We start from the raw sequence: 18,119 nt of genomic DNA on the forward strand, positions 1-18,119 counted from the left end.
ATTATGAAAAAACTGGAGAAAAGCATTAATAGCTTGTAAATGTGAATCTGATTCCTATAAAAGTGAATATCCTCAAGTCTGTCTCACAGTAGTAAAAAAGTGTGCATGAATACCCTACCTAACCTCTATCCCTCTCAGTCCGGTAGGAAATGTGATGTGATCACGAGGATATCAGAAATCCGGGAACCAGTCATGCGCTAATCCTGTATTTAAAGGCCAGGGGTTTATTTGGCTTGTGTGGGGGCAATTAGCACAGGGACGGATGGGAAGAAACAAGTGCGAACTGAGCCCAAACAGAGAGGCGCATTGAAGTTATGAGGTTTAGAGTACTATTGTAACAGTTATTGGAGAAATAGAATTAGGTGATCCACCGTTCTATTTAACTAACTTGCTGGTGTGAGTCTTTCTGACTGTTCCTGGCTATGTGGAAATACGGTTTATTGGTGCTATTGGGCGCTGTGTTCGTGCGTGCGCAGTTTCCAAGAGAATGTGTGACTCCAGAGGGACTTCGGAGTGGTCAGTGTTGTCCATCCCCGTTTGGGGTGGCGAATGATGCCTGCGGATCCACCACAGGACGTGGACAGTGCATTTCGATAGCTGTAGACGCAAGACCACACGGTCCCCAGTACCCCCACGACGGACGGGATGACCGGGAACGTTGGCCCATCCGCTACTTCAACCGAACCTGCCAGTGCAACAGGAATTTCACGGGTTATAACTGTGGCCGTTGCAGGCATGGTTTGGCCGGGATTAACTGTGACCAACCGGTTTCTGTTGGTACGTTTTTATTTGAAAATACATTATTAAATACATTATCAAATGTTTCAGTTTCCAATACTTGATATTTGCTTGTTTTATATAGTTGATATTTGCTTGTTTTATATTTTTTCTTTCTTAATGGAATTTAAACTACATAGGGATATTCAGCTCATTTTGTTGACATTACAACCTCAGTGTGAACCAACTTAACTGATATCAACACACCAACTTAATTGATTCATAGCCTACAGAATACATTACTAAAAAATCATAGCCTATCACATCCAACTGGCTAAATAACTGCGGCGTTTATTTTACGCAAGGTCACTTTGTGTTAAAAAACCTAATTCATACACAGATTATGGAAAACATAACAGTTAAAAAAACACAAGGTTATGATTTGATACTATAAATGGATTATTACGCAAACGGTGAGGCTACCTGCCCTATACCTTCTTATTTTTTTCCTCACAAATAAATGTGTTTAATTCACGTATGAATGGTTAAATTAATCCAGGTTTCTATTCCTTTTCATCTATCAGTACGGAGAAACGTGATGCAGCTCAGTACGGATCAGAAGCGAGCTTTTGTGACCGCGCTAGACCAGGCCAAACGCACCGTACACCCAGACATTGTGATCGCAACACGCCGTTACCAGGAGATCTTAGGTCCAGATGGAAACACACCGCAGTTTGAAAACATCACTATTTACAATTACTTTGTTTGGACCCACTACTATTCGGTCAGCAAGACCTTCTTAGGGGTTGGCCAGACGAGCTTTGGCGGAGTCGACTTCTCCCATGAAGGTCCCGGTTTTGTGACTTGGCACAGGTTTCACCTTCTCCAACTTGAGCGCGATATGCAGGTGAGACTGTTTTACCGGTAATTGTGGTATCGTAAAATATTACCTGAAATAGTTACAAATAACTTTATGCAATCGAATTCCATGAGCAATGTTAACAGAAAATCTGCTTAAGTGTTAGTCTGAGCCAAGATTTCCCTACAAATAAGGAACATAAGAGCTTCTGTTAAGCTTCCAGTTATTTATTGAACCTCACTAGTTGGTTAAAATAATGCAGGCACTATGATTTACTTTATTTTAAATGTAGTTTATTGTTGTGTTTTTTTATTTCATTAAATATTAATATTATATCTGTGACTTCTATGTCTTCTCACTCTCAATGTAGGATATGTTGCAAGACCCATCCTTTGCTTTGCCATACTGGAACTTTGCCATTGGTGGAAACACCTGTGACATCTGCACAGATGATCTATTGGGAGCCAGGAGCAACCTAGATATTAATTCCATCAGCAGCAACTCTATCTTCTCCAACTGGAGAGTGATCTGCGAGAGTGTGGAGGACTATGATACATTGGGCACCATCTGCAACAGTAAGCCTTTAATATTGCACTCATCCTTTCGTGTTTTACATTTTAAAGAGAAAATTATGTGCCGGTTTCCCATGCACATATTAAGCATAGTCCGAGCCTAAAACTACACTCCCATGGAGATATTCCATTGAGCTTAACTTTTACCCCAGGACTAGGCTGAATCTGTTTAGGCAAAACCAGCCCTGTGGGCACAAGTTCATCACATATCTGTGCCTATAGAGGTGTTCTGTCGGTACATATCTAGGATCAGCTAACACTCTCCAATTTATAATTTGTAAAAAGTCACTTAGATTACATAAAAGAAAATTACGTTATTAAAAAAGTGCATGTTTTTATTATGTTTATTAAAAGACAATAACTTGTTGCTAGTGCCATCAGCCTAAAGAGATTATTAATATAACTTTTTTAATGGATGAATTGCCTTTTTAAAGAAAGAAATTCACTGTCACATTTTACTATCTCAAAGTTCTTGACCTTTTGTATTGATCTTTTTACCTTTTGTACTGATCTTTTGTAAGTACAAAAGATCAATACAAAAGGACAGGAACTTTGACAAAGTAACATGTCATCTTCAATGTTTTAGTTCTCAGGGCTGTTCATTCATTCCTCTCTTCTATTCTTTTATCCAAGAGCAAGATTTCAGGTAGTAAAGAAGTTAGTTGGCAACCCTGGAGAGAGAAATTAAATAGTTGGGTCAGGAAGTGGAAGTTGCCACCCACGCCACCCAGGCACTGAAAAGAAAAGGCTGTCCCTCATACTCTGAACTCAAACAAGGAGACCACATTGTCCAACAATCAGTTTGAAGGAACTACAGTTCAGTGATTGAGAGTGGAGTTATGGTGCGCCAGTCAACCATAGCAAGAGCACAGCATTACACTGGATTGCATAGGAGTGTGGCAAGACAGAAGATGTCAAAAAGTACCATCTGAAAACATTATGAGAGTGGATACAGGTCAGATAAGACCCGGATAGAGCTTTTTGGCTCAAACTCAAATCACTATGTGTGATATACTGTACCTAACACTGCCATGCCTTAAGACAAACCTTCCCTGTATGGTGGTGGCAGCATCATGTGTGGGTGTGCTCCTCATCAGCAGGTACTTGGAATCTTCTTAAAATGTAAGTAAAAGTGGATGGAAATTGTACAAAATAAACAGCTTCAGTCCGCTAAAGAACGTTAGCTTGGGAGGCCACTCACCAATCAGCAGGACAATGTTTTCCCCTAGATTGAAAGGCTGCAGCTATTATCCCTCTGATCTTCAAACAAGCCAGGACTGTTACAGGCCAATTTCCATCAATACAAAATGCACGCCCTTCAATCAGAAAGTACCTGTACCCACCCATGACACATACATTCTTACCTTAGATGGATCTGAATTAGCATACGTTGATACCTACAACAATCTCGGTATCCGGTTAGAACGCCCACTCTCTTTGGCGACCACATTCAGCCACTCCCAGACTTTGGTGATGTAATTCAGAGAGCTGCCAACAAAGGTCCCCACATTAAATTAGCTGAAGTTTGACACGACGCCATACGCTCCGTCACCGGTCTGAACGCTACTGTCCATCTGTCTTCGCCCAGGCACTGAGACCAACCCAATCAGGAGGAATCCAGCTGGTAATGTGGCCCGCCCCATGGTGCAGCGTCTCCCAGAGCCGAAGGACGTAGCCGACTGCCTGCAGGTGAACACCTTCGACACCCCGCCCTACTACTCCACCTCCTCGGAGAGCTTCAGGAACACAATTGAGGGTGAGTGGGTATCGCTAAAATGTTCACGTTCGACCGTACAGGGTTTATTGGACATGCCCAAACACACCTGTGCTCAGGCATTCGGTTTTGCTCCGAGCAAGGCGTTAAACGAGAACCCTCTGACGGTCGCCGTGAGCTTTAGATCTCAGAGGCGTGATCTCCCGTGTGTCACGGATGCGCTGTGGCCAATGTGCTACGGGCAAGTTTTAGACCCACTTAATCCACAAACCGCCTGTGTTGCGTCCATAGGCTACAGCGCTCCCCAGGGAAACTACGACCCAGTGGTACGGAGCCTCCACAACCTGGCCCACCTGTTTCTGAACGGGACCGGGGGACAGACGCATCTCTCGCCCAACGACCCCATCTTTGTGCTGCTCCACACTTTCACCGATGCCATATTTGATGAGTGGCTCAGGAGGCACGCCCCTGGTAATGGATCTGTGGTTCATAACCTGATCTACAGCCTTCATGTCTTTTCTGAAACTGTGGTGCTCTTTCCTTTTGTGTAGAAAGCTAGATTGGTTGACTGCTATGTTTTACAGGGGGCTTTGATTGGTTCGGAAATTATTACTTATAGGTGTATATGAATGACAATTTCACCTTAATGTGTATTTTTTTCAGCATGTCAGAAGGTCATGTTCATTGGCTAACTCTTCCCTGATAAATCTGACAGGTTCGGCAGTCTACCCTTTGGAAAATGCCCCAATCGGTCACAACAGAGGGTACAACATGGTTCCTTTCTGGCCTCCAGTGACCAATGCCGAGATGTTCGTTACTGCACCTGAAAACCTTGGCTACTCCTATGAGGCTGAATGGCCAGGTTTGTGTGTATCCTCATTTCAATGCAATGTGGTCTACTGTTTGGCTAGTGGTGTCATTTACATTTTCACAAACCAGTGGGGTTAAATGCGGAATGCCAGTCATTGGCTAAATGAACAGTGCACAGCACATTACAGTTAGAGTTCACGGTTCTAATTTCATTATATTAATTTATTTACAGATAAATCTATCAATGGTTGCGTCAACTAATGTACCAATTAATACAAAGATAGTGATTTCTCTGTTGCTATTCTAGATTTAAGATAAATTAGATGACGTTGACAGTGTTTATTGACATATTAATTAACCGCAGTTTCTGCAAACGATTAGACAACTGATAAAGTATCTTGGCTTCCTGGTTAAACATTGTTAATCTGGGCATGACAGAAACAAGGATTTAAGAGCTTGTAAAATTCTTCCACAGTTCCTGACTGAGTAGCTGTGAAATCCAGGCCCTGTCCAGACACCACCCACAGATTGATAGGTGGTGACATTATAAGGGCTCCACCTTAGTCTGGGAATCTGAAGGCTTGGCGGAGTTATACTCTCTATGCACGTCTAGTCCTCTCACATCTCTAGAAATCTACAGTGGCTAGTAGGGTTGAGTCTGGACAAGGCCTGGGTATCACGGCTAATCACTCACAAAACTGGTACTGATTGTTATGCCAAGCCTGGCAGAGGTTAACCCCTCTAAGGGGTTGAGTCTGGACATTAGCTGGTCTGGTACCAGTGCAACCCATTTGTCGGTCAGTTTCTTTGATAGTGTCACATTCTGTACAATGATGAAATGTAACTGCTATAAAAAAAAATATATTGAATTGTTTCTACAGCTGTTCCTTTCACTCTGACTGAGATCATCACCATTGCCATCGTGGCGGCCCTGGTCGTTGTGGCTGTAATCTTCGCCGCCACCACATGTGCCGTGCGAAACCGATCCTATAGCAAAGCGGAGGGCCGCCAGCCCTTGCTGGGCGAGCAGTACCAGCGCTACGATGACGACAAAGGTCAATCCGTGGTCTGAGCTGATTGTATGAATACAGAGTGATGTACATTAGGGCACGCTTTTTGCAATAAACATTACACAACCCGAAGATGTTGTGCCAAGTTCAGCTTCATGTATTTTCATACTTTTGTAACGTTTGAAGATTATGTAATTATGTTTAATGTTTTTTTGAATTTAAATTGAGTTTAAAGAGCTGTAGAATGTGCATCACAGTGTGTGTGACCAGCCAAATATTGGCGATGGGGGGTAGCAGTGTAAGTTGAATTAAGTGTTTTAATGCTGGTCTGGAACAAAAACCTGCACTCTGTGCTCCTCTCATGACTGCTGTAGTGTCTATGTGTTAAATATGGAATCTTTATGACTTTATTACTCTTTCAACTATTACTACATCCCAGAGTGTCTGGAGTATGATGATGGTTTGCTTTGAATATGTAAACATGTACCAATTTAATGTAATTGCTTCATGTTCAAAACTTGTAATTTGATTAAACATGTCAGGTGATTAAAGTGAATAAACGTTTTAAAATGTGTTGTGCATTTTTATCTGCAATATTTGTGTAGTGTAATTTCATGATAAAAAAAAAACAGTTTCCAGTAGAGATTTTTTTAAATCTTTGTCAGAACCAAATCACATCTGAAGTTAAAGTAAATGAATGATGGTCAAGGTAAAAGCCCACCTTTGTCATTCTAGTGTAGGTCCTTTTAATGCACATGATTTGCCACAAGGGGGTAGAATTGTTAAGTTAAAGTATTATGTCATGACCCCGCCTCTTTTAGAAAATGTTCCTAACACTGACTTCAAAGCACCAAACATTTTGTTTTCATGTCTTTTTAGGACTTAGACAATTCTGACCCTACAAAATGTAGTGTAAAATCTAACGAATTTATACTGCTTTAGATCTAAATATAGTTACATTTGTTTGCTTCAAAAACAGATGATTGATTTTATGCTGGTACTGTGTAGTAAAATGAATACCTGACAATTTTGGCCTACAAATATTATAGGCTGCAAAGGCATGGTTTAGTTTGAAAATGCATTGAGAAAGAAATAAAATTAACTTTGGTGACATCAGATAATGATATCGTTTATATGATTTAATTAATTATTAGTACATGATTGTAGGCTACCATATGGACGTATTTTGTGAACAGTTACCTATACAAAATCAAATCCTTCGACAATTGGTTTATGATTACGGGGAGGTTTCTAAGTCCCACCTGTCCTGGGTGTACCATATTTTGGAGGTATGGCTACGCGAGATTTCCATATGGGTGTCTGTGGCTGAGCTACACGTCACGTTCGTCCAACCGTGCTGCTGCTGCTGTTCGACAATTGTTTCAATGGACACGAGTGACACCAGGGGACACGACTTCCAAACCTCTAATTTTATGCATGTGGTGGCTTTACTGTAGTAGTATAATAGCGGGATGTGTTCATATTTAGTTCTGGATTGCAGTCTATATTTTATAATGCTGAGAAGCATTGGACGGAATAATTACTTTATCTGCAACTGATCGTGTTATACAATCGCTTTCAAAAAAGCTGCTGTCTCCCGCGGAACTTTCAAGCAATCAAGCTATGCAATTTTATTTCCTTTGGAAGTGAAGTCAGTGTGAGTCAGTAAGCCGCCGAACCCAATCATCTGCTCTCTCGGTTTTTCCCTGTGCAGTAGTGATACGTTGCCTGCATATTTCAGTTTGGCACCGTCTTATATTGCCGTTCTAACATGGACGAGGACAAAGTGTTGCTTGATTTCAAGGATATTGAGGCAAAGTTGGGTCGCAAAGTTCCTGAAAGTCTTATTCGCTCGCTTGCCGGAGGAAATGTCAGTCACGACAGTCTTAAGGACAGAAATCCCGCAACACCGAAAAACAAGTCGAACTCCGCTGACTTGAAACGACTGGAGAGCAAGATTTTATTTTTGAAACAGGAAATGGTAAGTGGCATCTCGAAATAAATGTCTGTTCCTGTCAGGTCGGGTCAGTGAGTTGCTTCATACAGTAGCCAGTGCTCCTATAATAAGGTTTGCTGAACTAGTGCTGAAGTTGCCATCCAAAACAAGAACAGTTGTAATTCGGAACTCCGTTGTTTGAGTTTAAGCAACTGTGCTTAGTCTAGTTGTTATGCAAGGTAATTGCAGCTCTTTGTTTTAGTCTACACTATATTCAAGTTCGCTCACCTGTGATACTGTAATTCTGCATGTTATGCAATAACTTCCTGATGATGATGGCAAACCATTTTTATTGTCAGTTCATGGATTTTATTCAAACATTATACAAAGACAACATAGAAATATCATAACCTTTAGAAAATAAAAGGAAATACAAAATCATAAAAGAGGTAAGTACACTTCAGGCTTACAGCTTAAAAAAAATTATAATAATTATTATTATTATTATTATTGTGGTTGTGCCTGTCAGTGGGACCATAAGAATACAATGGTAGTCTTCATTTCCAAACTATCAATGCTTTCCTTCTTAATTTACCAAAGAAGTTATCTTTCTATAACTCCTTTGCTGATAGCTACAGGTGTCACCCAGCCATTCCCCTGTTTTTGTACACCAACAACCATCCATAGTCCGGGACAATCCTCAACTCGATTTACGCTCACAGGTTTCCAACACGACTACATTACAGGACTGCCTGAAATGCAGAACATAGCGATAATTCAACCGGAGTGGGTTGCAAGCTATCACTAGCCATGTCTGACTAACCACCCCTTTTAAGGCTTAAGTACAGTCGTGGCATTAGGACCCTAAAACAGATGGTCAATAGGAGGGTAGGGGCTGTGTCATGGTATGGTTGACCGACTGAGGTAATTGAAAGGGTGACTCATGATAAATGTTATTCCTTATGGTGACAATCCCAGCAAACTAGAAAAAAAATTTCCCCTACAACAATTGATTTAGCTGGCTATGGGATACTGTGTTTCCGGCTTAATTATTAATGGTCACGTTCTGGCTATCTAAATCTTTGGGGCTGCTGTCACTTCTTACACTCACAACCTAATCTTTAATCCAATCAGGCTGCTTTTTTCCTCAGCTATTTGGCCAACTGGCTGGTTCACCTCGTAATAGATTACCCGTTATATGTAATTTATTTCAAGAAGCCATTTATCACAATGGCTAGACCCATTATGTGATTCACATCTCCATTCAAGCCAACTTTCATTGACTCAGTTAATGCTGTTAGAAAATTAAACTTTTCTCCAGTTTGGATGGATGCGCTGTATCCGCAAAGCAAACAGTAGTCGTATTATCAGCTAATCAGGCCTGTTCCGATCTACTCCCCAAGAAAGGGCTCTATTTGACAAAGCCAGATGTCCAGAATATTTTATCAGCCTTGTCAGCTACCATCTGGTGTAATGCTTTTTGGCTGGCTAGAGGCTGCTAGCACTGAATGTCCACATCAGTGTAAATGTTTTGTCGCCAGTAGCCAGGGAGAATCTTTCTGAATTTGACCCTAGGTTACCACGCCCCACCTTAACTCTGTGGAGGTTGTCATGGTGCAGTGACAAGTTAGTTGGTGGTACTGTAATGTGATGTGGGTGGCAGTGTCCTGCTATGCAGTCACAGACCATGCAGTTACAAGACAAGGATCCCCTGTGGCATGCTGCTCTGCGTCTTTGTCAACATGCAATTGCCTCAAGCTGTGGTTTCTTTTCTACCCAATGGGCAGGTTGCTTTGCAGCATTACGTACTGAAAAGACTGGCGATGTCTCTCAAAAGAATGAAACGGGACAACCGTCATACTTAGGAAACAAAGTCATAGGCCCTGCTATTGGAAGTGTTTCACTGTGTGAATTTCCAATACCTGTGGTGGAAGTTGTCCGTGTTACTAGCACAAACGTAATCACAAAAGTAGCCTACATTATGTACAATAACAAATCTTTTTCTCAAACAAAAACGCAGGCACACCTCCGAGCCATCGACGTCAAGCTGATGCAGCAGCTAATGTCCATCAACGAGGGAATCGAGTCAATCCGCTGGGTGATGGAGGACAAGGGCGGGATAGCCAGTCGTGAAGGCAGCTTGACGGGCAGTCAATACAGCCTATCGGACAGCCAGGACGACACGTCCCCACGCGGCAGCTTCACCAGTCTACACGACGGAAACAGCGACGGATTGGACGGGATATCTGTGGGCAGCTATCTTGATACTCTGGATGATCTAGCCGAGGACCTTCCAGACCAGTCTTCTCCGACGGACCTTGATATTTTCTCAGAGAAACCAGTCATAGTGGACGAGACTTTCAGAAAGCCTGCCATGCGGCTCAGAGTCGACTCTGATGAGTACTACTGTTTTGGATAGCTCTAAGAAGCTAATATCTACACAAAGACCAGAGGTTCTTTCTCTCCCTTTTGACCAGTGCTGTCAGTGAAACACCATGGTAACTTAAAAGGCATTTTTTTGAATGACTTGGAACTTGTTGAAGTCGGAATAGTTTAGAAATGTGTTGTAAGCTTGTTCATCAACCGGTGTGAAATTTAAATGTGTTCTGTCAACGATCTGTGTTATTATCCTGCTGCTACTTGTTCTACAGTGATGTCACGGTGACATGTTAACTCGTTTTACAAAGAGCAAATACTGACAGTTGTTCTGTTTTGTATCTTAAAACCAAAATTCCTTTTAGTCTTTTGATGCATTTACATTCACTAAACCCTGGCCACTTGCCACCTCAACAAATATCTAAGGACATGCTCTAAAAAGTAGCATTAATTGTTTACATAATTCTAATCCCGATTCCCTGTCAGTTGTCGTGACAGAGACACCTACCAAACTCAGTTTTCCACAAGAGTTATTTGACTTTATGACCAAATGTAGTCTATTTTGACACTTGAATAACTGTTTTTGACTCATTGGTGCTACATAGGCTATTTTTAAGCAGAGTTGTTTTTCTTCTCAGTTCAGTTCCTCTTTAAACATATTTAGGTACTTCGGTTAAAGGTGCAAATTGTAAGTTATCTGCCCCAAGTAGATCTTTTGCGTTGCTTGCGATATCTCTCCAGGATCACGGGAGCTCCTTTTTTGAACTTGTGAATGACACCTTTTCATAGTATTTTAGCCTTTTTTTAATTATTTTTTTTACTTTATGCAGTCATGCTGAGACGTTCATTTACATTTTAACAATTTGCACAGACAATTTAATGAAAACCTACTTGAAGAACAGTGCAGCAAATCCACAAACATAATTATTTCAACATTAATATAATGTAACTCTGTTTGTCAAAATAATTGCATGGTTTGTTGAACTTGGAAATGAACGGTATTACAGGGGCATTTGTTCATCACTATTTATATTAAGTGCACTCTGACTGTCCTTTTAAAGCAGTGGCTCCCAACCTTTTTCAGTTACTATACCCCCAAAAAGAATTTGCACTGCTTGGAGTACCCCTGAAGTACCCCCTCATGTTAATTTCACTATTAAGCCTATGGTGTCATGTGTTTTCAAGTACTCCCAGTGAAGAGGCCAAGTACCCCCAGGTGTCCTAGTACCCCTGGTTGGGAACCACTGCTTTAAAGGGTTTGATACCTCACCTGGTCCATGGGCCAGGCCCCCAAAACAGCCTGCCTTGATCACTTGGACTGACAATGTCTCTGAGATTTCCAGTCGAGGTGTGTCCTTAGAGTTGGGAAATGCACGATAGCAGTGCAGCAGTAGTATCTTCTGGTGGTTTTGTTATTGCTCTTTTTTTTTCCCAATAGGGATTTTACCATATGACAATGCCAGTAGAAAAAGTTATTGCTCAGTCACACCTTTCAATCGTGTATCCTTGAAAGAATTTGATTCACAGCCATCCATATACAGTACCACTCCAAAGTTTGGACACAATTACCCATTTCAGTGAATGGGTAAGAGTGTACACAAACCTTTGACTGGTACTGTGTGTGTGTGTGTGTGTGTGTGTGTATTTATGTATGTGTTTCTAGAGTAGTTCACTACAGATCAAAGTAGTCTGTACAAAAGAAAGGAAGCACTAATATTTTAAACTGACACGTATTTCTCAAAGGTCATGAAACCATATTTTAAATGATAATATAACCAACCCTTGCTTAAAAATGCCCATATTGTGTCATTGCCATTATAATGTTAGAAGCCTAGCAATATCATCATTTGTAATGTGGCTGCTATGTTTTTGGATTGTAACTTTGGTGATTGGGCCCACACAGACCTAAAACATACAGCCCTATCAAATGTTACCCTATAATATGGCTGATTGAAAGCACTAGCTACCTATTTAAACAAGGTTGGTTAGATTACATATAATTTCAAAAGGTACCGTAATTACACTATGTCTCAGAACTCCTTGTCATAGTGTAAATAGGGTTTCCTAAAGCCGTTTAAAATGATGACTTTACGGAAACCGACCTTCAAAACAATCACAGAGGCATCTTCAGCCCAAGTTGACGCAACAACCCCTTTGGTTCATGGTCTTGGTAACTTTTTCATTCAGATAACTTCATTCAGATTTTGAAATCTGAACTAAAGTAATGAAATAGATAAGGGGACATTTGGAGTGTTAGTGGCTCCATGCTGAGATATCGGCAGGACGGGTTTAGAGGGGAGAAAGCAGATAAGTGCCGCCATGCAAAAATCCTTTCCGTCGCTGTCCTGGGATCTGTACAAAATATTGAAGCGCATAGTTATCACAACAGCTATCACAATTAAAAATGCTTGATCATTGTTTGCTTTCATATTAAACATTGGGCACATGTTCTTCTTGCTGGCTGTTAACATTTCCATGCGAAGGTCAACAATGTCATGATTTTACCATTAAGAGATTAAAGCAATGTTTAAATTCACAACACTTGATTAATTTAATTGCTGGATAGTATTTGTTGATCACACTGATTACTTCATTTGAACTGTTTAAATAGTTAATGACTGGTAACTGACAACGTTATATCATTTGTATATGTACAAAGATGATTCTTAAATTTCTCTTTTGTGTTGACTCGTGTTATCTTTGAGTGTTGTGCTTTCCTGTTGCTTTCTTTTTACCTTGTAATTTATTGTTTTTACTGGTGTTGTTGAAAGGTTTGATGGGGAAAAAGAAATAATATATTATGTTTTTCTTCATAGTTTCTGTGTACAGTTGATTTAATCTACAGCACATAAACACAATTGGCAGCTAATGGTCTTATTGTGAAAACATACAGTGCAGTCCATAAGTACTTAGACCGAGGTCACTTTTTGTTGTTTTAGCTCTGTATTACGGTACATTGGATTTGAAATGGACCAATGACTAAGAGGTTAAAGTGCAGACTGTTGTTCTGCCAGGCCTGTACTACCGCCATCTTCTGTTCCTGTAAAAGGCATTCTCGGTGGGATTCAGGCCCGGCTGATTGGCTTGGCCAGTCCAAAACATTGCGCTTTCTGGTCCTGAAAATCGTGGTTGCTTTAATGAGTTCTGAGGCATTTGGATAGATCTGAGCAGACAACGTTCCTGTACACTTTAGAATTCAGTGCTGCTGTCAGCTGTTACATCATCGATGATGTGAGCCAGTTCTGGTGGCAGTCATACATGCCTACAACATAAACACCCACTCCACTTTCTTTCATCGTTAAGTTGGTATGACAGTTTTTTTTTTTCCATCACCTGATGTATGTTAATATTTGATTAATCTGTCCAGTGTCTTTTTCCATAACTCTGGAGGCACATTTCTATATTTTGTAGGCCATGTTTCAGATACTAACTAGTGTTTTTACTCTTCACAGTTCAGCCTCTGTAATTTGGCTAATGAAGTCTCCCGCAAATGGTACCAACTGACATCTACGCCTCCCTCCTGGAGAGTGTTCCTGATCTGTCGGACATTTAGCATTATTTGGTCATCCAATATAGAGATCTTCCTTGGTCTAGCAGCACGTTTGCCATTGCTGAACTAACTAGGGCCTTCTTAATATTCCAAACAGTAGATTTTTGCATGCCTAGGGTTTTTGCTATATCTCTGACTCCTAATTTATCTGCATCATGATTGGCACCAGGACCTGGATTGATACTTCTTTGGTGCTAATTTCAGACAGCAGTAACCGACAAAATGCAAATCCTAAAATCAGGACTAGACGTGGACAACTCTGTTGTGCCTGCACTAATAATTGCAAACAAACGCAACTTCATAATGAGAAACAGCTGAGAAACCAAGTGGCAAAATATTTTGGTCCCATTGAAGTTACAAAACAGGCTTATTTCTAAATGCTTAATCTGATATAGATGAAAAAAACTCTAACTATAGCTGACAGTCTGTACTTTAACACATTTTCAATCCAAAGTGCTAGAGTACAGAGACAAAACAAAAATTGCACTGTCCAAGTATTCATATCCATTTATATGTTGAAACAGTCTTGCTCTATTTTGATAGACTAGTCAAGATCCAAAGTGGCAATCTGAGCAACGTTCAATGGATTTACTGAAGTCTTTTAGTCTCCATACCTTTTTTAATATTATATAAAGGAAACGAATGCAAAGGGTGTGATTACATGATCTAAATTCAGGAAATGACTTAATTTCTTTCTTTTAAAGCTCTTTAACTATTAGTGAAAGGAAAACCACTCAGGCCATTTGCACTAAAGCATGACATGACTTAACCATGGGAAAGAAATATCACGTTACTGTGCAGAAACCTTGGGAGAATTCATCACACTTACAGTTGTATCAAGCCAATCGAAACTAATGTACACCAGAGAGACGACCGAAAGGGGAAAGGAATGCCGGTCACGGTTTATTTATTCAGGCCATTTTTATTCATCTTGCTGGCACGACTAAGTAGGATAAGTTCATTTCAAGACTGTAGTGTGCATGGAGACCATCATATGGTGAAGTAGAACCCCCTCTCCCCCTTGCTAACAAATGAACAACGAGCAACACCAGGACATAACTATCCAGTCCCAGACGACCATCCTCCCTTACTTTCCTTCAGATCACATTCTCGTTTTCTTTTTTCTACAGAGAGTCCCATAACATTCTCTATTGAGCTTTGCATACTACAAAACCTTGGCCCAGTTTTGCGTTTAGTCCAGACATTCATATGATCCACTATGAGTCAGATGGTTATGAGGAAGTGCAGAATGTAAATAAATCCACGTACCCTTGCAAAGGCTATAATCAGGTATAATGTTGGTTCAACTGATAGCGTTTTTCATTAAGCATCCGAGGTGCAGAGATTAGCAAAGATTTAAAGAATCGCCAAGTAATCTGAAATAGGAAATGCACTGAATGTGTGAAATCACTGCATAAAGTTTGGCAATAAAGATTTTTTTTATTAGATTTTATCATATATATATATATATATATCGAGAGAGAGAGAGCTATCTATCTATATATAACATAATATTTCTGTTAATACCACAACGATATGTTCTAGGACGCAGCACTAGTGTTCTATTATTTTTGGGCGTCAAAAGCATTAGTCACCTACTGTTTTGTTTTTTCTCCGTCATGGTGATACCGTGTTGCCAGGGGTTGAATTGACCTTACTATTGATTACCCCCACTCAACTAAACCGTTCCAACTAATTTTACTAACTAATAGAACAAAGGAGCTTTGTTTGGTTTACTTTGTCTCATCTTGCCTCTGTAGAGCCTTTGGCACACTTAAGCCGCCTGTCAAGATGAAAAGCCAAAAGTACCTGCCCAGAGAAGCCTTTTTGAATGACAGTGTGACCTCTGGTTTACCATCTTCTCTCAAACAGGCAATGTAGCATAATTTGCTAATTTCCCACCGAAGTCTTGACAGTCATTGGCTAATCTTTACCTATCCGCTTCTGGAAAAAAAAGGAAGACTAGACCTACAGGCCCCTAAAGTAATTGGAGGTTTAAAAAACAAGAACAGGTTCCTCTGGTTTATATGTTAATAATCCTTCTATGTGTTTGAATACCTAAGAGAAGGCCATGATATACTACTCCAGCACAGTCCATGGTATGTTGTCTTTCCAAGGCAAAAATTAAAAGCTTGCTTTTATTCAAAGTGCTTATGTTCTTTTAGTAGCTAAATTACTAAGGTTTCTAAAGTGCCTTTATTCTTGTAATCAGTCAACACTCTTTCCACATGCTGACTTAGCTAAAAGTGGCCTTGGTTAGTGGCCTTGCTAGTGTAGACAATGCAAAAACAGGGGCTTTCTATTACACAGCACTGTGCTCGACAGTTGAGGGGTGTACATCTATCAAAGTGGACTTCTACGTGTTGGCATGTTGGCTAATTACAAATATTATGGATGTTAGACAAAATGCTTTCAAGAATGGATATTAAGAGTCTGAAAGAGATATTTTTTAACTTAACAGTTCAAGATTGAACACATTTATGGTTGTTGTGAATGTTTTTAAAAAAGGCTTCATATTATAACTGCATTATTACAGGTAGCTTGAATAGTATATCAGACAACACACCCTAATGTAATAAACAATGTTTATTATCCCAGCTTCTGGAGCCTATGAAAGAAAGATACTAATTATAGGTCTTTAAAAACTTTTTTTCCACTGAAACATTTCAGAGATGATCCCATATGAGACGGATGTTGTACAAAACATTTCTCAACTGCCAGTGAGTCACGCATCGAGTCAGGTTACAAGGGGCTAAAGGATAAGCTACTACAAATCATAAAGCACACCGGTGCTGCAAAAGAGTCATTCTGTATATATATATTTTTTAAATGTATCCATTCATAAGGCCATATGTTCAGGAATATACCAACTCACATAACCTACGTCAAAGGATGTATTGTACAACATTTAAGAAAAACACACAATTGTATAATTCCAATGGACGTTTCCGCTCCAGTTTCACACGGATTGACCTCGCAACAGAGAATTCATTGCATTGGTCTCAGAAACATGTGAGTATTAAGATCCACAGGAACCAAACACAAAAAAAGTCCTTCAGTGGCCATCTCAGAGTCCCCCACCCAAAACATAAATAATTGTAAAATAAATGATTTATTCATTCAAGCAGCTTACACCCAATTGCTTCCTTCCGTAGCAAATAATTACACTCCAATGCTTTGGAGAACACGGTCTTCCAGCAGAGATCCATTTCCAAATGTGACAGTGTAATGGGCCGGTGCCACCAGGCTGTGTAGACTGATTCATGTGGTAGCTGGGAAACTGGACACACAGGACATGGGATAGTTGAACAGAGGGATCAAAGGGGGCCATACGGCCAAGATGGGGACCCCTGCCCACCGGAAAGGTAAACCACGGACATAGACTACTCCCGCAATCCCAAGTCAATTTAGACCTGGGATTTAAATGGCTGCCAGTGATGCAGCGTGGCATGGTCTTGTGTGGCTCAGTTGTTAGGTCATGGCGCACTCCGAACAAGGGTTGTATGACAAGAAATATAATATGCTCGCTTGTAAGTTGCTATTGATGCGAGCGCGTTCAAAATGACTGAAGATCTAATGCTGGGACGGCCAAGAGACCAGAGGTGGCAGGACGAGGTGCCTGGATAGGGATGTAGGGTTTAAGCATAGCTTGAAGGTAGGGAGGGGCGGCTTCCCGAGGAGCTGGCCGGTGAGGCCAGGGAACTTCCCCTCCCTTCGGGCTGTGGTAAAACCGTGGGTCCCTATCAGAGCGCATCTTCCGCTAAGCTCAGTTCCCCTCTGTCCTGAGACCCCACTGGTGGAACCACCCCTACAGAAGAACTAACTTCACAGCTCCTTCCATATGTTGTTGGCTAAAATCGGTGCATCTGTTGGGTCTCTTAGAAAACACCTACTAAATGCAAGCATGTAGAACTGAATTGTAAACAAAGACTTTTTGTTAACTATGGCAATGAGTTTTTAAAATGTTGACCACCATATTTGTAACCAGTAGAATTAGTAACAGAAAACTGTATTGAGAACAGATGTTTCCTACATGGCAAAATCAGCAGAATGGCAGCCCAGTTCCGTCTGGCTCCATAGGGTTCCGCATTTTATTCCATGGCTTTTGGTTTGGCTAATGCTTTTGCATCCGTGGCTCTCATAGTGAATCAGACCCACTGAGTCAGCCATTCTGCATTCCCAGACAGAAAGGAGTGCATGTTGGGAGATTTATGAAGCTATGTGGAAAACTTAATAAGGTATGTCCTTTACCATGAATATCTTGTTTCTTGCTTTGAAAAGTACTTACTGAATGTCAAGGTTAACCACACTTCACAGTATTATGATTCTCATGCGATTTTCTGCCTGACGATACCAGTCAACTTCACAGCCACATGGATTATTTTGGACCAATTAGATTACTCTGATTATTTAACTGGAAACTCTGGACTGTGATGCCAACAAGCACTGGGAAAGCATCCCATTTGGGTTATTTAATACATCTCTAGTGTAGAATAAATGTACGGGGACCCGTAAAGACAAATATGGGAGTAATCGTCTGAGAATAGTTTATTACATATTCATCCATCACCACGA

General features: G+C 40.6%; 2 protein-coding genes across 2 annotated transcripts; both read left to right on the forward strand.

Annotated features, from left to right (window-relative positions):
• The first annotated feature begins 221 nt into the window (after window positions 1–221).
• On the forward strand, window positions 222–6,255 carry LOC105020622 (5,6-dihydroxyindole-2-carboxylic acid oxidase). Its single transcript, XM_010887791.5, has 7 exons — window positions 222–777; window positions 1,302–1,624; window positions 1,947–2,151; window positions 3,737–3,904; window positions 4,154–4,333; window positions 4,578–4,724; window positions 5,554–6,255. The coding sequence occupies exons 1-7, from the start codon at window positions 423–425 to the stop codon at window positions 5,742–5,744; spliced, it is 1,569 nt and encodes a 522-aa protein (XP_010886093.1). The 5' UTR covers window positions 222–422; the 3' UTR covers window positions 5,745–6,255.
• A 759-nt stretch (window positions 6,256–7,014) lies between these two features.
• Window positions 7,015–12,771, forward strand: LOC105020623 (leucine rich adaptor protein 1-like). The gene is made up of 2 exons (XM_010887793.4): window positions 7,015–7,663; window positions 9,639–12,771. Exons 1-2 carry the CDS (start codon window positions 7,454–7,456, stop codon window positions 10,035–10,037), a joined length of 609 nt encoding a protein of 202 aa, XP_010886095.1. The 5' UTR covers window positions 7,015–7,453; the 3' UTR covers window positions 10,038–12,771.
• The last annotated feature ends 5,348 nt before the right edge of the window (window positions 12,772–18,119 follow it).

The sequence above is a fragment of the Esox lucius genome, chromosome 24 (assembly GCF_011004845.1).
Source record: "Esox lucius isolate fEsoLuc1 chromosome 24, fEsoLuc1.pri, whole genome shotgun sequence".
NCBI lineage: Eukaryota > Metazoa > Chordata > Actinopteri > Esociformes > Esocidae > Esox > Esox lucius.

Bases quoted from the DNA above. Each gene is read 5' to 3' on its own strand.
- LOC105020622 (XM_010887791.5), top strand. From the start codon at position 423: ATGTGGAAATACGGTTTATTGGTGCTATTGGGCGCTGTGTTCGTGCGT. The intron at 1,625-1,946 runs GTGAGACTGTTT...CTCTCAATGTAG, and splicing joins AACTTGAGCGCGATATGCAG to GATATGTTGCAAGACCCATC. The intron at 4,725-5,553 runs GTTTGTGTGTAT...TTGTTTCTACAG, and splicing joins CTATGAGGCTGAATGGCCAG to CTGTTCCTTTCACTCTGACT.
- LOC105020623 (XM_010887793.4), top strand. From the start codon at position 7,454: ATGGACGAGGACAAAGTGTTGCTTGATTTCAAGGATATTGAGGCAAAG. The intron at 7,664-9,638 runs GTAAGTGGCATC...ACAAAAACGCAG, and splicing joins TATTTTTGAAACAGGAAATG to GCACACCTCCGAGCCATCGA.